This window comes from Corvus cornix, chromosome 13 (genome assembly GCF_000738735.6).
Source record: "Corvus cornix cornix isolate S_Up_H32 chromosome 13, ASM73873v5, whole genome shotgun sequence".
Classification (NCBI taxonomy): Eukaryota; Metazoa; Chordata; class Aves; order Passeriformes; family Corvidae; genus Corvus; species Corvus cornix.
The window spans coordinates 5952078-5974238 of NC_046343.1; the positions used below are offsets into that span (position 1 = coordinate 5952078).

General features: G+C 43.9%; 2 protein-coding genes across 2 annotated transcripts; one reads left to right on the forward strand and one right to left on the reverse strand.

Annotated features, from left to right (window-relative positions):
* Positions 1 to 276: 276 nt before the first annotated feature.
* Positions 277 to 10828, reverse strand: MFAP3 (microfibril associated protein 3). Its single transcript, XM_039559481.1, has 3 exons — positions 10748 to 10828; positions 5655 to 6113; positions 277 to 4291 (listed from the first exon to the last, which is right to left on the reverse strand). Exons 2-3 carry the CDS (start codon positions 5932 to 5934, stop codon positions 3546 to 3548), a joined length of 1026 nt encoding a protein of 341 aa, XP_039415415.1. The 5' UTR covers positions 5935 to 6113; positions 10748 to 10828; the 3' UTR covers positions 277 to 3545.
* A 21-nt stretch (positions 10829 to 10849) lies between these two features.
* On the forward strand, positions 10850 to 21266 carry FAM114A2 (family with sequence similarity 114 member A2). Its single transcript, XM_039559483.1, has 14 exons — positions 10850 to 10933; positions 12048 to 12253; positions 12467 to 12563; positions 13000 to 13095; positions 13390 to 13502; positions 14451 to 14585; positions 14757 to 14915; positions 15271 to 15394; positions 16362 to 16441; positions 17036 to 17164; positions 17390 to 17529; positions 18266 to 18338; positions 18905 to 18958; positions 19685 to 21266. The coding sequence occupies exons 2-14, from the start codon at positions 12050 to 12052 to the stop codon at positions 19781 to 19783; spliced, it is 1503 nt and encodes a 500-aa protein (XP_039415417.1). The 5' UTR covers positions 10850 to 10933; positions 12048 to 12049; the 3' UTR covers positions 19784 to 21266.
* Positions 21267 to 22161: the final 895 nt, after the last annotated feature.

Below are 22161 nucleotides of genomic sequence, written 5' to 3' on the forward strand. Positions count from 1 at the left end.
TGAAACAAAGAAGTAAACAAGGACCTTCCTGAAACCATTTCAGGTCTGTAACTGTTTGTATATGCAGCTGGGAACAATTACTAGGTGCTCTTGAGGAGTTTAAGACAAAAAAAAAAATGACAGTGAAGTCAAGCAGGAATGGTCCTTCAGATGACTGAATATTCCAGTAACCTCTGTCAGGTTGATTAACAACATTCTGCTGAGCTCAATACAGCTGCTACATAACCTTGGAGAGACAGGCACTCCTCACTTGTAAAACAGAAAACTCCACCAGAACAAGGTTTTTCTTTTGAATTTATTTTGCAAATCTACTAATTCATTTTATGAAAGTATGAAATCCTACGTGGTTACATTAAACAGTTACATTACAATCCAGGTAATGCAAATCATCACTACAAAGTTAGTTTTAGGTACTCTTGGATAACAAGTAGATTTTAGGTCTTTTAAAATAAGTCACAAAGAAGAGATAGAATAGCCTTGTGATTGTCAAAGACTTTAGTTTAAAGCAAGGAAACCACTGCAGAATCTCCTCATCCTAAAAAAAGTTAAGAGAGAAACACTTTCAATGTTAATGTTCAATTAGATTCATCAAAGAAATTTAAGTGCACACATCTACTCTCAGTATAACTAGAACAGTTCACAAGTTGTTTGGAAACTGGTGTCAAATTCTATTCTCTGGAAATCACTTTTACCATTTAACATCACCATCGTCCTTGCTTTCAGACGCATAAAAATCCTGTGAAATGCACCAGAGCTCCAAATCCTCTCTAAATGAATTCAGTGGGAGTAGGATCAGTTCCTACATTCAGAGGGTACTCCTGATACACAAAAATCCTTACAAAAGCACCTCCTTCCCAGGAAGGAAATTAATTTAAGGAACAAAATACTGTAGTAATTCAGGAAAACTCTCAGCTTTGCTATCCAGCAATTGACACTGCAACTGCACTTCTGAGGACCTTTATGCATGGTCATTCTTTCCTCTCAGAAAGCAATAGGAAGACATCAGGTAACTGTGCTGAAGAACTCAGAGCTACATAAATAAAGCAGAAAAAATCAAAGAAGAGATCAAATCTTTCTAGAAACTGCTCTCCTGACACCCATCTGACACACCTCCAGTGTCATCCTGCTGCCTGTCAGCTGCCACTTCTGATGTGACACCTGTCAATCATAACTGCTTCTTAGGAAGCAATTAAATAGGGTTTAGATTTTGTAGTGGCACCTCTCACTGCGTGTGTTTTTAGGGGTTACACATCCAATGTGCTACTGCTGCATATCATGCAACAGTTTCACAGAAGCAAGGAGAGCTGTTTATAGGGAAATAAGGCAGGTGCAGGTACATTCTGATGGCCTGTGGCACAAAGGAGATTGAAACAGATCATTCTCTCTTGTAGCCTTCACCTCTTTCAACCAGTGCATCCTAAAGGGTGCAAACTCCCAAATCTCCCCTCACACATGTGCAACAATGAATCCATTGTAGCTCAGAAGTGAAGACAGCAGCTTCTCTATTCCAACAGAAATAGGAATTTATCCACAGAGTATCTTTTAACACTGATAACCTCAAAAAAACTTAAAAGAAACCAGACAGGTCACACAAAACTATACAAACTTTTCACCTGGACATAAAGTGCTATCAAACTATGGAAGCAAAAACGAAGTCACTGTTGAGGCAGCTACTTGAAGTATGTACAGAAGGCTTTATTCCCCTGAAGCAGATAAAGTTTGCTACAGTCTTGGAAATGGCACCAAGCTGGTGGGAATGTTACTATAATAAAGGCCAGCAATTTTCTTCCTGACAAACCCGACAAGCCAAAGGCAACCAGGGTGATTTAACTGGTGGCTGACTGCAGGAATTTCCCCAGAAGGTAGTTTAAAATGGTAATAGATGCTGTCATTTTCCTCTCTCTGACATAGTAACTGTAATTCGTTCAGCCCCTTCATTCTGAGCATGCATTACCACAGACAGCCCCACCCTGCTATTACCACTGTGCCTGCTTGTTTTCCACCTCTACTCATGTAAATGTAATGTCAAATCCTCTTAAGAATCCTGAGCAGCCCTCCAGAATCACTTGTTCAACTGACATTTCTGTAATAATAAGGGAAGAAAAAAGAGTTGTGTGAAATTAAATGGTGCTCCTGTTGCCAAGTTGTTAAAATTATATGGCAATATGCTTCCAGTAGTTGTAAGAAATTAATTTGTGGAGTGCTTACAAGCTTTACATCTACTAAATCTCAACAGGATATAAAATACTATTTAAGTGATACAACTTACAAATGTTAAGGAGAAAAAAAAATCAGCACCAAAGAGTGGAAGAAGAAAGTAGATTCTTGTCTGCACTCTAATTCCTGGAGGCTGGATCTCTACAGCTGAGGAAGCCAGGTGGGAGATCCTTGGTGAAGTACTTTTGTGTGTATGTATGTCAGCACCTGCAGCTCTCCCTTCTGCCACCTCTGCAGCCCATGAGGCTGGGCTCTAGCAGTGAGCCACTCCACTCCTGCAAACAGTGGCTGGCAAATAGCTCAGCCAGCCCCCCACTCTCTCTGCCACTGCCTTGTGACAGGACCAGCCAGAGCAGAGCGACTCAGTGTCACTACTTTTCACCTGCTTTATTATAATGCTGTTCAGAAAGATGTGCCTGGCACCTATCTGTAGATGATAAATTCATTTATTAGTTATGCCACTATGTGATTACTGTCATCCTTTTCTCACAACAACGTCAAATACATATAAAACTTTGGATTTTCTACAGTGAGTGAAATCAGCAAAGTCAAAAGCCAGGCAGTGCCAGCAGTGCTATCCCTGCTCCATTCTGTGGGACAGAACCAGGGTAAGGCGCTTTGGCAATCAGCACCAAGTTTAAACAACAAGCTTTTAGAATACACACAAGTTTCCTGCAGATGCACAGAAAACTGAGACCTCCTGGTTGTTCTCTAAGCTGCTTTGAAACGACAACAACTCATTTAATCCAGCAGCAGATCCTGGCACTATTCTTTTCCTAAGTACAGTACATTTTGATAGCAACACACAAGCACGCAACAGAAAACAGATTTGTTCAAGCTCACCATGGTTCTGATGGGCTACACGCACCACGAGGCAACTCAAAAAGAGCACAGAACTCAATTCATCAGGACAACACTGACTCAAAGGAATTTCAGCTCAACTTCGTGAGGAAAGAAGGAGCTCACAAAGGAAAAGTTCTTATTGCAAGTTGTACTGCTCGGCTTGGTCACTTCTCACACAGATCTGAAGTATCAAAAGCTACCAAGGAGCCAAGGACAAAGAACTCCTGTTGTGTAACTATTTTAAATATAGCAAGCCTGCTTTAGAAAGAAAAGCCCCTGCACAATATTCCAAACGGCCTTTTCTGGCAGACTTGAATCGTTAAATCAACACTGACAGAAAATACACACTTCAGATCTAGTTCTGGCACCTTGCAATTTGGAAAACTCTTGTGCACATGGGACCGAGGCAGCTTGTTTGCAGACCCTTTTCTCACACTATCCTTGGATCACCCGAGCTTCCTTCACCCCCCTGGGGATCACTGGGCTCAGCAGGTGCCTTCCTCGGCAGGCACAGAGGGGCAGCTGCCGTGAGACACGGTGTCGATGCTCTGCCCCTGGGCCTGGGGGTGGATGGACACCTGCACGGCGATCTCCTGGCCCTGCTCGCTCATGGAGCCATCGTCCGAGTCGCCGGCCGGGGAATCGCTGCGCTTCATCTCCGGGTTCCTGGGGAACAGCGCGGCCTGGGCCCCGCAGCCGGGGGGCTGCTTGTCCTCCTTTCCCACCTCATCGGGGTCATCCACTCGCACGGCCTCGAAGATCTCCTCCATGAACGCCCTGCAGTTAAGGATCAGAGGCGGGAGGGGAATGCTCCTGGCGAGCTCTTCGATGTACCGAGCAAACTCCATGGTCTTAAACTGAGTGACTTTGGCCAGCTCGAGCGTTTTGGCAGATGTGATGATAGGGATACGCTTGGCGATCTCAAAAGCCTTCTGCAGCTTCTCAGCCCCTTCCGTGCGGAAGAACTCATTGATGGCCTTCTCCGTTTTGCGGAGGTGGCTGCTCATCATGCACAGGCGGGTGATGTTCAAAATGAGGGTGATGGCAAAGGCAACGAGGCACACAATCATGTAGTAGATACTCATGTCCCCTGAGGTGAAGATAACCCTCAGGGTGACTGTGTAGTACAAGGTCTCATTATGATTAACGCCTGCACACGTGTACCGGCCCCGGTCAGCAAAGCTGACCTTTGTGATGTTGAGGGAATAATCAGCAATTCTCCACCGGTCACCTGCAGAGGGGAAAGAAATAAACAGAGCTCATGAAACAAAAATCCCAGGGTAAACATCAACAGGAGTCAAAGTTTGGCAGTAAGCAGTCCACTTCTAGCATCATAACAGTACACCAAGGACTGAAATGACACAGAAAGCCATAACCCACTTACCAATCCTACTGCTTAAAGGTAAATTATTCTGCATGCTTGCTACACTGGTTTTACTTCCTTCTCTCATCTGCACTTTCCAGAGTGTTTCTGGCCTGCTGGTTCTTCCTGACAGGGATCCTAATTCTTAACTAGGGCTTCTCACCCGATGTTAAAAGACTGTCCCCTATAAAGTCTAATTTTCCATACGTTCAGAGTCAAAAGTCAAGTGACCCATGAAAAAGATCAGTCTGTAAATGGCTCTGTTGGCAAAAGAATGCAGAATTTTCTCAAGACAGTTTTCTGCTGAGCATGCAGTGCTGACAAGCAAAACCCAAGTAAAAAGAAATCAATACAAGAAGCTTTATACAGCATTTGCTGTGCATTTTTAACATAGGGGGGAAACTGTTTCCATAACTCATTTCTTCTAATTACTCTACTTTGAACTGTTTTCATAACTTATTCTTCTAATTACTCTACTTTGAACTAATCTCCAGATGGCATTATAACTACAAAAAGGTTACTGAATACTTAAGGCAGAAAAATGGCCTCCAACAAGATCCTATCAATTAGTTTGATGACCTTCATTAATACTAACAGAGAGAAAAACACACACATCTCCAAAACACTTTTTTAAAATTGAAAACTGCAGGGACAGAACTGTAAGAGCCAATGGCTGGGAAAATATATTCCCCTTCAGTTCAAAAGGGTTAAATAGCAGGAATTCCATCGTTGGCCATTACATATTGTGTTACTTTCCACAGTCTTACTGGTGCATAAACCAAAAAATACATGTACTAAGTATGGTTTAAAATATCCTGTAACAAAATTAAAGCACCAACTGCCAGCTGATAAAGTCACAAGCTGTGGAGAATTGTGTTTAATTCATGCATTTGGAAAAATATAATTTAAACCAGAGCAATACTAAATAAAACCATCAGTTAGTATTAGGTAAGATGAAGACTCATTTCTTCTGTATGGAATACTGGGATGACTCTTGAACAAGGTGATTCTGTGGGGCACCAAAGCAGGATGGATGGGCTGGAACAGAAGTACTCAGGTGTAATTCCCAGGCAACATGTCAGAGGGCAAAGGGCTTTGTTTTGCTCTCTCCTTATCTCCTAATTGTAAAAATGGGAGGATAGGAAGAGAAAATTATAATAAAGTCCCAGGGGTTTTCCAATACTGTAAAAAAGGGGAATAATGATGGATAGAAAACAGCAGGAAAACTCACCTTCATCTTTCTGTTCAAGCAGGTGTCCTCTGGAGTTATACCAAAGGATATGTTCATACTGGCTGATGTTCAGTTTACATTCAATTAAAATACTAGTCCCTTCTTTGGCTATGATATCATGGTGTGCTGGAGAACTTATTAAAGCTTGAGACACTGCATGAAGTGATGCATTGAAAGACCCAAAAGCAACTGTCCTGTTAAAAGCTACATTTTCCACTGTGAATCCAACTGAAAGATCAGCACTAACAGTCAAAATTAACAGGCAATAGCTGAGCTTCATGGAAAGCTAGTGAAAATTCTTTCATTTAATTTGGAGAAATGAGGTCGTATGATATCAAGCTGTCTGTTTTGCTCTGAGATAGGAGAGGGGGCTCTTGGTTTGTTCTGTCCTGGAAAATGTCTGGGATCCAAACGCACTTTCAAGACCATGAATATTTGAAGTGGAAACTGGAAGTACAACTGAAAAAAAAGGATAAAGCAGTAAGTTTATTAATGACAGCAAGGTTACCATGTATTCAAATTTAATTTCCAGTAAACAGATTTCGATTAGCGTAATACAAACTGTCAGCTGAGAGGTTCCAAAGCAGAGCTTTGCTCAGAACACAGTAATGAAATGAGGGTAAGAAGGCATTAGCACAGCCTCCAGTCCACTAGATGTTCATCTTCCCAACCAGATAAATAATCTCCGGAATAATAATCATTAAGGGGAAAAAGGTTTTGCAAAAAGAACAAATTGTTCAGACTACTCGAAATGCACAATTATCTTTAAAAGTGGATTCTGCATTTGTTACCAAAGAAAAAGTGCTTTCTTAATAGAGGAAGAAAAGAGAGAAAGAGGATGTCATTTCTGCCTCCCTCTCCACCAATATCAAAGTGCTTTTAAGCCCTGGTTTTCTAAAGCCAGTCTTTCATTTACCACCCAGAGAAAAACCAAAGCACACACACACATCTGATTATTAGCACTTACATCTACTTACTTGATTTTAGGGGCACAACTGGTATTAGGGGTCTAAATACTACGTAACATGATTTAATTACTTGGAAAAGTCTCCTGGTTGTTATCTACAGCCAGAAGAGGAAGTCCCTTTCTGAATATCAGGACACTGATGTCTACATATACTTCCTTTTTTGCAATCTCTCTTGTTGCTGCTGCATTTTCTAAGCCTGCTTCCTGTTATTCTTGTTTGTTTTACAATGAGGTCCTCTTGAAAATCTTTTCGTTTATGCTGCTTCATCTCAGCAGTCATATATTCTTCATTGTCTTCTCTAGCCAAACTTCATAGCAACGTGAAAAATTGTTTTGTCTAGATACTCTTCAAATTGATGTGCACAAAAGATATTTTAAGACATTCGGATACAGCCTTAAATTTTCTGTCTTCTGCACACACAGATTTTCCTTTTTTACAAGCCAGAATAAAACCAACTTGTAACAAAATGAGATGACACTGATAAAGAGACAATCTGTTATCAATTTTCCTGGAAGCCTGATTCAAGAAAATTTCTAATCCAATATGTGTTCCCTGAAGTTATGATTCCATCCAGACTGCTCCAGAGCCTTCAAAAACCATTTACAAAGTACAGAAGCCACAAGCTCAAATGTTATCCTAAAGAATACCTCACTTCATACCATTGACTGTGTGACTTCAAATTTATCATCTTTTCTTCTACAAATAACAGATGTTAGTGGAATGGAATTTCATAAATATCACCACACAAAGGGACCCATTTACTTGATAAATAATGCAGACACTTTTCATCCTTCTAGAATTAGTAGTTAACACTATCTAAAGCACTTCTGAAAAATAATGTAATATGCATAAAGCCAGGTGATTTCTAGTAATTGTCTTTCATCAGAGACAAACCAAGCATATTCAAAAAGGGGAGTTCTGCTGATAAGATGCTATCCAGACTGGGAATTTTTTTCAGTGAAAGTTAATTTGCCGAAGGTCAAACCAGATTCCAGACTTGACATCTGATGAGAAATGTGTTATTTGACCCATTTCCATTTCTGTTGTGGCTATTGCCAAAACCAGTTTAACAAAGAAGGCAAAGAAGACAGCTGTGTCCAACTCTCCTTCAAGCTTGACTAACCAACTCACCCACTGAATCCTGCAAGAGAAACTGGAAAACAGGCTCCCTACTTGTTTCTCTGTAAACAGCAATCCCTTCATCTGCCTTCTTCTTCTTTTTTTTTTTTTTTTTTTAATCATTGGCCCCACTCTGTTTTCTATCATGCCTCTTGTCCTTTCATTTAAGATGAGACTACTGCAGAGAACTCAATTATACCATTGTGCTGGAGAAGCTACTTTCCCACAGCTAAACAGTTAAAACCACTACCAAGGCCTCTTTCATTCCTGTTTTTCACCAGCTACACTTCAGGGAAAGTGTCACTGAGTCCTGCTGCCTCTGGAGAAGAGCATTCCATCCACAGCAACAGCACAGGTCTGAAAAGAACCCAATACTAAGGCTGCTGTTGATAACAACTATTCTTTTGTTTGAGGGAGTGGTTTTAACCTTCCATTTTTAGACCTCTGGTGTTTTCAGTGTTTCAGAGCCCGCAAAAGACTGCTGACACTGACCTTGTGCAGGCTCCTCACAGGCAAGCTGTGGACTGGTAGTAGTTTGTGGACCACTGACATTTGGGTTGCTTTAAAGGTCTGTCACACCTTGCAGTGGCAAGTGAGGTGCTGTGGTCCCAGACCTTCAGCTGACATCACCCCATGACCCAGCTGACTTTAGCTAAAAATGAATTTAAAAGCTTTTGCATGCATCAGACTTCACAGCACCTGATACAGTTAAAACAGACAATACTTCTGCAGCAAACACAAACCCTCAACTTCACCCTCAAATCCCAGGCACATAATAACTTACAGTCTTCTAAAACAATAACCTCCCAACTGAAACGTTAGATTTATTAGAGAATAATCCCAGTGCCTCTTGTACTCTGCCTGTGCTATTGTCATTTGAAATTATTAAATTTGAATTGTTAAGGTTTCCAAGCGTCTGTGACGTTTCTCCTAAATGACATTATGAATCTCACTCATTTATTTAACACAAGAAATACTCAGCAACATTTTCCCTCATAAGAATAATTATCTTCAGTAATTGCATATGCTCTCCACTATACTTGCACTGAGCCTGCATAATGCATAAACCATTGGTGACGGGTCATTTAATTTTACTATTAAATTTTTCAAGGTCTGATTTATTAGAAATTGTTTGTCTTTTGGAAAAGCCATTATTGCTAAGCAGACAATGATCTCTCGCTGCCGAGTGCTGGGAACAATAAAATGATTTGCAAAATCCATATTCTTTATCCATTGCACTTATGCAAAACAGCTGCTGCAGCTGATAAAGGACCCAAAAAGGATAAAGCGTGATCAGTGCCAACATCACAATTCTTCAACAAAGTGTTAAGCTCAAGCAAAATGAAATGTGTCAGAATAGGAACTGGCTATTTTACAACTGAACCTGAAGCTGAGCTCAACACATTTAACCTTTATTAAACCATAAGTTGTAACAACAAATAGCAGTGGAAAGATAAAAATCTGTGATGCATGCGCTTGTATGAGTCATCCTTGGCTCCTACCCTGAAGAAGTGTATTTGTGTCTAACTTAGAGCACTCTAAGTAGTCCCACTGAGGTCAGTGGAAGCACTGATAGTACTTAAAATTACACACATTTATATGGCACTGCAAAATTGGGGCCCAAGAGGTTGCAAGTTCTATGGTTTTACATTCACTACTTATAACATCACATCATACCTGGAGTAACATGAGGCAATAAACCAAGACACACCAGACAGAGCACAGGCTGCTGATGTCTTGCAGAAATACAATTTGCAAGCCCCCTCTGACCCTCTGTCAAACCAGGGGGATGCATTTGGCAGAGCCCTACAGGCAGAAACTCTTGTGGGATTTATGAACATAGCATGGTCTTGACAAGAGCCATTCTGGGTGCACCCAGCATGGGAGAGGCCACAGGGAGGGCTCACTTCTGCTGGCACCAGCCAAAGCTCTGCAGGGGAATGGCAGCACCCACGGTGCAAAAACCAACCTAAGGAGCAAATCCACAGGACACCAGGGCCAGCCTCGCTGGGTGAGGCTCCCTGGTGGGATTTGATGCTCTCCTGTGCACAGTCCCGTGGCTGCCTGATGGGATTTGGTGTTTTCCTGCACGCACCCCTTGGCTGCCTGACAGGACACGGTGTTTTGCTGTGCTTATCCCTTGGCTGCCTGACACCTGTCACGAGGTAACCTGCCACGACACAGCATCGGCTACGCACCAGAACAGGTTTTTTTGCCCTGTCAGCTAAAAACCACCAGGCACAAAGTTCCACTTAGCATTACCCTGTTCCCACAGCCCCAGTGTGCTCCAAGTTCACTCGTGGAAAAGCCCCGGTCCCGCTGGGCTGGTGGTGGCAGTGGGACACACGACGCGACTACACTGCAGCCGAGGGCACCGGGCCACGGGGCTGATGCCACGCGGGCTGGTGTCACTGGGGCATGACGTCAAGCCAGAAACATAAACTCACAGAATATTCTGAGCTGGAAGAAAACCAAAAGGATCATCCAGCCCAACTCCTGGCCCTACTCAGGACACCCCGACAATCCCACCCCGTGCTGGAGAGCGCTGTCCAAACGCTCCTGGAGCTCTGGCAGCCTCGGGGCTGTGCCCATTCCCTGGGGAGCCTGGGCAGTGCCCAGCACCCTCTGCGGGAAGAACCTTTCCCTGAAATCCAACCTAAACCTCTCCTGACACAGCTCCGGCCGTCCCCTGGGTCCTGTCACTGTCAGAGCAGAGCTCGGAGCTGCCCTTCTGCTGCCCCTCGGGAGGAGCTGCAGACCCCGATGAGCTCTGCCCTCAGTCTCCGGTTCTCCAGGCTGACCAGACCAAGTGACCTCAGCTCCTCGTGTGGCTTCCCCTCGAGCTCCTCCACCACCTTCGCTGTCCTCCAAACCCATCCCTTGTTGCCCCAGCTCCATTTCCACGCCGGAGCAGCGAGGCGGGACACGGGCCCGCGGCCTCCCCCTCCGCCGCTGCCCCCCGACCCCGACCTCGCCAGGTGAACCTGGCGGTACCGCCGCTCTCACCGGGACGAGGGTACCCGGCCAGGCCCGGCCCGGTCCGTCCCGCAGCTCCGCCGCCGCGCCGGCCCCGCCGCCCGGACGCGCTTCCCCGGGCTGAGGCCGCTTCCGGGGCAGCGCCGGGGCCGCTCTGCGCCGGCCTCGCTGGTCACGGTCCGCCCGGAGCCGCGGGGGCCGCGCCGAGCGCCGACGGTGAGGGGCGGCACAGGCTCAGGGGGCTCTGCGGGGCACAGGGAGCCCCGCGGGGAGAGGCGCTTTGGGGTTCCTTGTGGGGCAGGCGGCACCGTGTGTGGGGGGGTGGTGTGGACACCGGGCGAGCTCCTTGTGCAGCAGGAGCCCCACGGGAAGGTTTAGGGAACCTGGGGGTGCCATACGGGGCAGCCCGATGTGGGGGTTATGGGACTTCGGGGGTCTCCCGGAGAAGCGGAGGCACAGGGAGGCCTCCAGGGCTGCGGGGCGGGGAGGGTGCAGGGGTGACCTGGGGGCCGTGGTCGCTGCGGGATCCCGGTAGTCCTGGGCAGATGGGGTGGGGGTCCCCAGCCGCACCCCGAGCTGTCCCTTTCCTTCGCTTGAAGCCATCGCTGCCCCGTGGCGGGGGCAGCTGCCCCGATTGCATCAGTGACCGCCTGGCCGGGGACACGGCGTCGCCCCAGTGCGATCCCGGGAGCTCTGGGGTGCTCGGTTTGGCACCTGCAAGTCACTTCACCCGCAGCTGCTGCCAGAGGAGCCCGCACGGGTGACACGTGGGCCCCGGGAGCAGCGTGACAGCCCCGCTCATGGGCTCTCCATCCCCGATCCGCGGTGCTGGGGCCGCTGCTGTGGCAGCTGGGGCACATCGCAGCTTCGGGGGGGTGTTCGTGCCCTGCAGTGCTCATCCCCGAGTACAGAAGTGACCCAGTCGCTGCCTCCCTGCCTGCTCAGCTCTCTGTGTCCCCATTTGTATCCTACACTCCTCAAAGCAGCCATCCCAAGCCACTTGTGTTCACTTTTATTTTGGTAGAACATGTAATGATTTGATTATCTGAGGCCCTATCGTACCGTCATTTGTTTTCCAGAGTTAGCAAACTGTTTTTTTTCCCTGCGGAGAGGGTGTGTCAGTTAGATAAAGCCACGTGGCCCTGTGGGACTTTAGTCTCCCAAGTATGACATTTCTAGTTAGACATTATTTAGTCTACACACATGTGCGTATGCGTGGCCACATTGTTGTGTTTAATTATTTAAAACACCAATGTGATGCTCTTGAACTAATGTCAAAGTGCAAGGGAGTGATTATTTAATTTGCTTTGCTTTCTATGGATGTTTGTAGTCATGTCTGAGGAAGACAGTGGTGAAAATCTGAAAGAAGAAACCTCTTACAAAGATGAAAATGAACAGAAGACAGAGGAACTTGGCTGCTCTGAGAGCAGGGAAAGGAGAGAACAAGAGACTGTGCCTGTGACTCGGAAAAGACCTGAACCCAAGCCCCCAAGCCAGCCTGCTGCCACAGAAAAGCCTGCAGCTGAAACCATCAAGGTATGTTCCTGTGCTTGCTCAAAATGATGTGACTTCACATTTCATGGCTTTGAGCACAGGAGAACTCTGAGCATAAGCCCCACTCCTTTCTGAAAATTCACATTGCTGTTCTCTGAAATGAAAAAGCCGCACAAAAGCCACATGTCACAGTCTGCTTCTGTTCCTTTCCTCACCATAATGCCTGCATCAGTCTTCTGTTTTTCTTCATTAAAGGTCTCAGATCCTCCTGCAGTTCAGACAGGGTGGGGCTACTGGGGAAGCTGGGGGAAATCTCTTCTGTCAACTGCGTCTGCTACCGTAGCTACTGTAGGTAAGGCTCTTTCTGGTATTTGATAAATATTTTAATCATGTTTTGTGTCTCAAGCTGGTGCTTTAGAACTTGTTTCTAGAGAAGGGGATTTCAGTTATAGCAGCCATTATTGGAAAATGTCGAGAGAATTGTTCAAGTAATGGGAAAAGCTTGTACCAAAAGGGACAGTGAGATAGGAGATAATGCACAGACAGAACTTTCAAGTTTTTAGGGCGTTTGTGTAATTTTCACCTGGTATTTTAAACTGGTATTCAGCCAATATTTACAACTTCATTTAAAAGCTGAGATGAAACCTTGGTTCATTATATTGGTAGGCAAGCTGGATAGAAGGAGGTTTCAGTGCTGGTTAAACTGTTTTGAGCAGAAGGAGTCCAGAATAATAAAAAAGAATATGCAGCTCTAATCTTGTTTCTGTTCTGATTTCTGTCTTCTCTAGGTCAAGGAATTTCAAATGTCATAGAAAAAGCAGAAACAACCCTTGGGATCCCCAGTCCTAGTGAAATCTCATCAGAGTCTAAAGACGCTACAAGAGGTCAGTTTTGTACTGCATAAGAACAACCCTGAAATGTTTTTCATAAGATAATCAGCCCCAAAATGACATCACCTTACTCTGCACCTTGCACCTTGAGATAGATAATAAAAACATTAAAATAATTCTCTCTTGCTTCGTTCTGTTAGCTCTGAAAAGTAGAAAGGAAAATAATCTGAATTGTAGGCTTGCTCCTGGCGGATATTTGGTGTCTGTTGGTTTTCTCCACTCTGTGGCTGACAGGGTCTAGTTTTGTTTTTGGAAGTCAGGAAGTTAATTCTGTGCCTTCTAATGCAGGAAGTGAGAATCCTGCTGGCAGCAATGCCAATGCAGCGGATGATGGCAGCTCCTTCCCTATTGCTGGGGCTCTTGAAGTTTTATCAACCATCTCTACTGCTGTCCAAAGCACAGTGAGTGAGTTGGGAGTGTGGGAGAAAATGGGTTTAAGGGAGCTTTGGGGTTTTGGCCTTTCATCTGAAACATTGTAAGAGGAAACTTAATTTTGACGTTTGTGGGATATGTGGTGAGAAACTCCTCCAACTCAGACAAACCTTATCCTGGGCCTTGCTTCTAACTGGCACCTAATGTGAAAAATGTCTTGAATTGTGATAGTTCTGTATATACATAGCAAAACAATCCTAACGGTGGATTGTGCAGAGTATGCATTTCTGTGCATGTCACCTCTGTACTCTGTCATCTCTGCGCCTTGCCTTTGGAGCGTTCAGGTAAATGCAGGGTCAGACTCATTCCTGGAGTGTTTCCACTGATTTCCACAGAACTGTCTGGAGATGAAATCCATTCTCCTCTTCAAACACCTCTGTGAAACTAGCCCAATTTGCTTGGAAATCAGCTTGCTCCTGTGACCATGAGAAATGCACTTCAAAGGAAGCCATTACCCTTGGAAACTGCTTTTGTGATCTGCTGTCTTGTCAATTTGCCTGGGAATCTGAAAGAGCTGCAGATGGAAAGCTGCCTTCTGTTTCTGCTTTTAAGGCTTGAACAAAAGTTAGCAATCAAAATCCACAGGTGTGGTGTTTTCTCATTGGAAGGATGAGACCTAAATACTGCAATGTGCTGAGAACCAGCTTCTTCACCAACTAAAAATGTATTTCCCATCAGATTGCTGCAGCTGTCTGGGTGCTGTAATAAGCTGTTGGGTGGTAATGTGTTGTGGCTCTTTCCATGTCCTGCTGCTCTTTTTGTGATGACTAGGGTTGAATTTCAGGGTGGAAAGGACCAATTTGGCTTTTCTGTGAGTGCCCAGCATAAGATTGCTGATAAAACCCTCCCAATTCAATTTCTTCTGTTGTGTAATCTCTGAGTTTTATGTGCTGTCTTTATCCAAATCTGATTCCTAGGGTAAAACTGTTATTAGTGGAGGTCTGGATGCCTTGGAATTCATCGGGAAAAAGACAATGGATGTAATAGCTGAGGGAGACCCTGGATTCAAAAAAACAAAGGGCCTCATAAACAGAACCTCCACGTTATCTCAGGTACAGCAGTTCCCTATCAGCACCTCATTGGTTTCTCTCATGTCTTCTCCCTTCCTTTGTGGAAGGGGTCCTCTCATTAAGCAACCATTTTTGCTATTGAGCCAAAAGCCTTCTCCTCCTGTATTCTCTATCTCCTGACACTGTCACGAGGCCTCTGCTTTTCTTTTTCAGGTCTTACGAGAGGCAAAGGAGAAAGAAGAGCAGCAGACAGCTACTGAGGTTACCATGGCTACTGAGAAGAAAGCCCATTATGGGTTACTGTTTGATGAGTTTCAGGGTCTTTCACATCTGGAGGCCTTGGAGATGCTTTCCAGAGAGAGTGAATCAAAGGTAATGGCCTTGAGCATTTTGTTTTCTATTCTGAGTTCAGCTGAACAGGGGAAAAAGGATTAGAAATATATGTATAGACATGTAAAAGCAAGTGCTCAGAACTTGCTGTAAAATGATTACTGGACTTCACTTTGATCCTTGCATTAGGATCTGGTGTTTACCTTGGGTGCAGTTTGTCCTGTCCTCAGCTCCTAAAGCCATTCCCTTTACCCCAGCCAACCTCAGTTCCTGCAGGTCTCACAACTTTTCTCAAGTTACTCTCCTCACACCCACTCGTTTGCTGCCTTGGCCTGCCTTTTCCATCCTATTGGATGGATTTATTGATTCTCTCTTTGGCTGTGCTGCCCCTAACCAGGTGAAAGCAGTTCTGAATGCCCTTTCTGGAGAGAAGTTGGACACACTGCAGGAGGAAATGGAACAACTCAAAGAAGCATTTTCTTTACCTGAATTCTTTGAAGAAGAAGAGGAAGAAAAGAAGGGTAAGAGAGGCCCAGGTTCTGAGAAGAGAAGCTGGTCCTCAGTGCAGAACCAGCCAGCCCTGATCAGTAGCAATGGCCATGATGCCAAATTTAAGTTATTCTTTAGATGGATGTTTAATCCTAAAGCCATCTGTGTCCAGGGGCATGACAGGTAGCAACACCCTTCATCTCTGTAAAGCTGCTGTGCAGTAATTCCATAGCAGGAATGATTTCTTGCCAGAGCAGGATTAGAGTTGTTTGACTCATGGGCAGTTCATAAAACTGACCCTGAGCCAAGATGCAAATTCAGAGAGAGAGTGGGTTTCCTTGACCAGGAAGGAAAAACTGTGAACAGAGTTGTCCAGCATGCAGGAAAGCAAAAAGGCTTTTTATTTGTTTATTAAATGAGATTTAGCCACACAGAGCAAAAGATTCAGAGGTACCTTTGGACACAAGAGCCCTGATTCTTGAGAATTACATGGATTTAAATGTAAATTTCTTGCCTTGCTTTTACCTAAATGCTCATCAGGGAGGGCTTACACACCTGCACTTGCTATCATTCAACATTTAATGTATCTTTTATATTTGCACATAATGGATCTCACATCTGCTGTGCCATATATAATAGGAGAACCATAGGTTCTAAGTGATATTTCACACTCTCCAAGGTGATGTGCAAGTTAGTGTGTTATAAAAGGCTGCCTGTTAAAAAAAAGAAAAAAAAAAAAAGGAGTTACCTTAGCTACAAAACCAGAATTGAGAAAGCAAGAACTAACCTTCAGGCACTGATGTCTCCACCTTTGCAGAACTTACCTTAGAAATTGTATTTGAAAAGACTGGGTTTGATATGTTTTTGCCTGAGGTGATGATTCAAAGAGAAATAAAGGAAACAGTTGACAGACTTGTGCAGCACTAGGTGTGCACTGAAGTGCTGCTTATGCCTGAATCTGTCCTTTGTGTGGATTCTTTAACCTTTCCTGTCCTTTAGGAGACGAGGAGTTCACAAAAGAAGTAACAGAGCTGTTTTCAGAATTGCACATCTCCTCCAAGCCAGAAAAAGTGATCACGGTGAGTTATTTTCCATATTCTAAAAGCTGGAGAGTTTCCTCACTGGAAGAGCTTCTCTTCACCTGCTTTGCTTGTGAAAATATCAAGTGCATGAAAACAAGCTATATTTTAGGTCTTTTGGCAATGGTAGGCAAAGGAGATGGGCCTTTTCTTTTAACCTTATGGGGCAGAATCATGTGAACCTTCAGCCACCACAGTGAAAAAACCTATGGTCATGAACTGAAGGCCTCCTCTTGGTACAAAGCACCTGATTTTACTGTGTTCAGGAGCTGGTATGAAGAAGAATCACCTTTCTTGCCATCATTTCACTACCGTTCAGATCCACCAAGTGGCAGCAGCATTCTGCAGACATGTTTCTAATTGTTGGTAAACTCCAGCCCCTGGTGCTAGAGAAACAGCTGTCCTCAACTACATCAGTGCAGCCAAACTTTTGCAAAATCCTGAAGGCACTGGGAATATTTGTCCTGGTTCTTCTCAGAAGCTTGAAAGGAGTTGTAGCTGGTTCTTTCCTCTGGAGAGGGCCCATACTCCATTGTCTTGTGTGCAGGGGGGCTTCATTCCAGTCATTAAATATTATGGCACATCTTGCTACAGGTGAGGACATCTGCTCATGAGTGGATAGCACAATTCAACAGCAGTCTTTCTAAAGAAGAAAAAGAAAGTGAAGAAAACCAAGAAGTAGAATCCAGAGATGGTGACCAGGATACTAAGAAATCAGTAGAGGTAACTTGAGTAATCAAGGAAAAGAATACTTGCCTGCAGAATGTTTATCTGGCTGCTGAGTTGCAGTTGTGACTCGCAGGGTGTATGGGTTTCTACACACAGGGTGTGTGGGTTCTGAGGTCAAGAAAGGGCAGAGTGTGATAGTATGGTGTGTAATTGACTTGTTTTAAATAATAAAAGCTGCTAGTTTCTGTGTGGTATGGGGAATTTTTGTCACTCTTGCAGGACATTCATGCATTTGCCATAAGAAGCCTGGCAGAACTGACAGCCTGCTCCATTGAAATGTTTCACAAAACTGCAGCTTTGTTTCTCTATGGTCAGAAACAGGAGGTGACAGCCACAGACAGAGCCAAGTCCCTTTCACAGTGAGTGCATCTCTCAGTAAATGGATAGCATATAATGACTGATTAAACTGTCTAATAATTCTTCGGAAATCCATGCAATGCAGGGTTCTTGAATAATGCATAGGTGTTTAAATTTGGGAATTGGGCAAATTTGTGGATTTGTGATGGGTGGCATCATTGTCTTTTAGAACTCAGCTATCTCTTTCCAGCTTAAAGACATTTCTTGATAAGAAAAAGGAAACCCTTCTTGAAAGCTTTGTGTAACCTAGAAGAATATTTGCCCTAAGTTTGTGCTAGTCAGTAGGCAGAGATTTAAAACATGACAAAGCAGTTGTATAGAAGTGATTCCTGATCACCTCTCTGTTAATCATTTAGTATGCTTGGTACATGAGACAGCAAAATTACTGCACAGGAGACACTTGGCATGTGTCTGAAATGTGCAGTACTTTCTAATTCAGAAAATGATACTTGCCAGTAAAAAAAGGCAAGTTAGTACTGTTCCTTCTGGAATGGATGTTTCTGTCCTCTGAGTGCTCTTTAAGATCTTCTGCTTTAATTATTTATTTCCCCATCTTTCCACTCTCTATTTTATTGGGGAAACTTCTGAATCTTCATGCACCATTTATATGTTCTATATCGATTTTGGTTTAATTTAATAAGCATGGAAACAAGGCATTTATGTTTTAGAGGAATGCAGAAAGAAACTTCATCTTGAGGACTGTGTTTACTTCCTTGTTTTCCCTGTCTTCCTCCACAGACTGACGATCATGCTGTGTAAAGAGCTGTCAGCTTTCTCTAAAGAGTTCACAACGTGCTTAACAACTGCAGGGGTAAGAGTTACACCACAGTTCTTAGGAATGAGATGTGGCTATTTGATAACAGCCTTGGGATCTTTGCCATGAAGTGCTTTTTTGTTTTTGCGTGTTTACATATGCAGGTTTTTTTCCCTGTGAACTGATCTTCTAGGCCAGGGTTCCTCAAACTCTGGCAGCTGAGTTTTTGAGAGGCTCCTGCTGCATTCAGCCTGGCACTGAGTGGGGGGTGGGAATTGATGCTCACAGTGTTAAGGAGACAGAGGCAAAAAAGGTTTGTGAGCCTGTTGTGGGTTTTCCAAAGCACTCGGGTGTTACTGAAGATCGTATCATCATCTCTGGATTCTCCACTTGTCCCCAGCTCATTTGAAGATGTGATGTGTATTCATACCCAACCTGTGCTGGCCACATGCAGGTTACTTTGTTCTTATTTGCATGCTACAAGGCTGCTGAGCTTGTGGCTTAGCTTTCCTCTGGTTACAGGAGCAGTGGTGGTTTTAAACTTACTGGGGATTTAGCTTTATCTTGCTTGAAGAAATGTGATCAAATTTTCGATCAGGATAATGTATGTCTGATCTCTGCAGGTCAAAGAGAAAGCAGATGTGCTTAATCCCTTAATCACTGGAGTGTTTTTGGAGGTCAGTTATGCTAACATTAAAACTTTAAGCTAATACTTTAAAAATAGATATGCTGGTTCTTCCCACTTCAGGATCCTTATGCATGCCAAGTTCTCTAACCCATGGTCTAAAATTGTGCTTATCTGTCTAATAATGTGAAAGTTTTGATAAATGTCTGTAGGTTTGCACAAGAGATGAGTTACTTAGTGAGGAGTGAGTGTCAGCTCACAGTTATGATGGGTCAGGAGACACATACTAAATTCAGCAGTCTGCATTTTTAGAATTGAAATGTCCAAAGTCAAACCTTAGACAAGTTCAGAAATTAGCATGCAAGAGTCCCAACACTTCCTTAATGTTAAGTGGGTTCTCAATGCTTGCAGAGCTCTGAGGTGTGGTAAAAAGGGGTGTTTCATGTTGGTGTGTTCTTCCTTCCTGCCACAGCGTGCTATGCTTCACTTAGAAATAAACACTTTTCTTCTCTTACTGAGAACAGTATCCTACATTTGGATTCGAACTGATCTTGTTTGGCAGTCTTTAAGCCAGTTGCTTTTTTTGCCTAGTGGCATAAAGCCCCTCAAAAACTTGATATAAAATTGATTTCTAGAATGAATCCTTTAAAATCCAGCAAGCACTAGGCTTCTGTTTTTTCTGTGCAATAATCAATGCTGTTTGAAATGAGTATGTGGTGAGTAAAGCTGATTGGTAGCGTATTTATTCACATGTGTATTTTGGTTTTTGTTTTTACAGGCTTCAAACAGTGCTTCCTATATCCAAGATGCCTTCCAGCTCTTGCTGCCTGTACTGCAGATCTCTCTTATTGAGGCTAGAACGGAACTATCACAGTAATAAAAATCCTTCTAATTAAGAACTTTTTGACCTTCCCAGTTCATAGTTTCCATGCTGGAGAATGATGTAATGGCTCTTATTGAAGGGAAAAAGATGAACTCTGTTCACTGCTGCTGCAAGAATGGTGATTAAGTGCAGACTGGCAATGACAGCTCTTACAGCACACTGAGAGATGTGATTAGCATAGTCCAGGCTGGTGGACAATGTGACAGACTAAAAGTGCAGATTGCTTCTCTGTTTCATGGACTGTCTGTATCTTTTCACCGAAATCTCTCTGCTGTATGTGTTAACAAGCTCTTTGTGTTCACAGTCCAGAGAGCTTCTCCAGTGCTGAAGAGAAGAGTAGCAGCTGGCTAGTTAGTTAGCTAAAATCATGGTGTGATTTTTAAGTCAGACATAATTGGGTTACTGATAGCTCTGCATTTGTGTCAAAGTGAATATTGGATAGGAGGTGCAAGAAAAGGCAAATTTTTATGATTATGAACCTTGCAGTTCCTAGACGGGGCAGAATAGAGCAGAGAGGATTCCTGATCAAGCTGTTGCTGCTGAAGAGAAGCTCAGCTTCCTGAAGATATCTGTATTGTGTCAGGCATGTGGGACAGGGACTCTCACCAGGGGGCTGTTTCTCATTCTCTCATGCTGTGCTTGCTTCAGCATGAGCTGGGAAAATGCTGATCTGGCCCTGAGAATGCAGGTACTTGGCTTTATAGCAGTAAATGAGAACTGACTAAAAGGGATTGATTCGTGTTTGGGCAATTTAATGAGAGAATTCAGCAGGGCGATTCCCCTTTTTCAGTGCAGCTTGACATGTCAGCCACAGGCTGTTCACAGACTCACATACTGCTTGTCTTCTCTTTCTGTGGAAAAACACTGTAATGCAACACTCCTTCTTGGAAGGTATATATTAAAGTAGGGAGAGAGGAAGCAATTTGGCCCTGTTAGTAGAGTCCTAATTTGCCTCAGAAGCTGCTCCACGTATGGTATCTGTTTCTTTGTGCTGTGCAAGTTCCCTGCTTTGTTCCTTTATCTTTTGAGCTTGCCCATGGGGAGGCAGCAGCCTCTGTTGGAATCACAAGAGCAGAAATGCACAGCTAGAATGGAATTTCGAGAAGTCCATAATAGCTAACCAGAGGTGACTGAGTGTCACACCTGCCTCTGCACTTGCTCATTGGTAACAATGGTGCTCAAATCCCCTTTTGAAAATCCTCTGGGTTTTAGCAGGTCTTGCACATCTCTGCTATGCTGAAGGTTTAGAACATTCCTCTGCTCTAGTTGTGCAGTAGAGAAGTATTTTTTGTATTAGAATACCTTTTGGCTAATGCTCTGATTTTGTATATATGGAAAAAGCCCTGCCTTAGTCATGGTTAGACTGGTTAGATCTCTAAAGGGAGAGCTTTTCCTTGAATCCTAAAACTGGACTTGAAAGGAGCGTGTCTGGGGTAAAAAAAATCTGCACTACAATAAAATCTATTTTTTTCTTCTTTTGGTTGGTAGCATTATTAAATAAAGGATTTGTTTTGACAACTGTTTCACTTAAAAGCTATCAGGTAGCAGTGGGCATGAATGAAATAAAAGAACAGTAGGTTTTTTTCCCAGCCCTGACTGCATCTTTTGGAGCAGAGCTGGGTGCAGCTCTGGGGCCAGGACAGCTGGAATTTTTCTCATGGCAGGAAAGAGTGCTCTGAACACAGGCTGGGGAGTGAGAGCTCCCACAGATGAGCTCCCAGTTCCTGTGTCAGTGCAAAAAGGCAGCTTTGCTCCTGCCAAAAAGCCAAAATGTACAGAAATATCAGAAGAGAAGAAATAAAGGTAATGGCGTTTTACGAAGCAGCAGCTGCTTTTGTGCAGATAAATTCCACCAACCTGCAATGCTTTAGTGTAGAGTAGTTTAATAATTAAAGGAAATGAGGTGATTTTTTGTTTTTAACATGCAGACAGTAATTCTTTCGGTCATGTGCCCACCTGGATTTTGTTATAGCAGCCAATAATCAAACGTGCACCAGCTTCATTTGTGTGCCAGTGCAGGGACTGCAATAGATAGACAACAAAAACAGTTCCACAGTTGCTGAAATCTTTCTACCCAAAGGATTCATCAGAATTCAGCATACAACTGTCTGGAGGTCTTCCTGCTTGGCCTTGCCTTCCGTGTGAACCTAATGAGAGCTGACAGTAATTTGAGCCCTTCTGGTAGTGTTTGGGGAGGTGAGAGGTGGCTGAGAATAGATAAGAGGCAGCTAAGATGCTGGCAGTGACTTGGAGGGGGGAAAAAAGCCTTCCACGATTGTTTCCTCTCCTTGGGAGTGTTTCTGTTAGTTGCAGCTGTAGAAGCTGCTTCCTGGCAGCTGCTGTGGAAGGGTTTAAAACATAAAAAAGGCTTG

Coding starts and splice junctions, on each gene's coding strand:
- MFAP3 (XM_039559481.1), bottom strand. CDS start 5,934: ATGAAGCTCAGCTATTGCCTGTTAATTTTGACTGTTAGTGCTGATCTT. Junction 4,292..5,654: donor GCTTGAACAGAAAGATGAAG/GTGAGTTTTCCT, acceptor TCCCCTCTGCAG/GTGACCGGTGGAGAATTGCT.
- FAM114A2 (XM_039559483.1), top strand. CDS start 12,050: ATGTCTGAGGAAGACAGTGGTGAAAATCTGAAAGAAGAAACCTCTTAC. Junction 13,096..13,389: donor GTCTAAAGACGCTACAAGAG/GTCAGTTTTGTA, acceptor CTTCTAATGCAG/GAAGTGAGAATCCTGCTGGC. Junction 18,339..18,904: donor CGTGCTTAACAACTGCAGGG/GTAAGAGTTACA, acceptor TGATCTCTGCAG/GTCAAAGAGAAAGCAGATGT.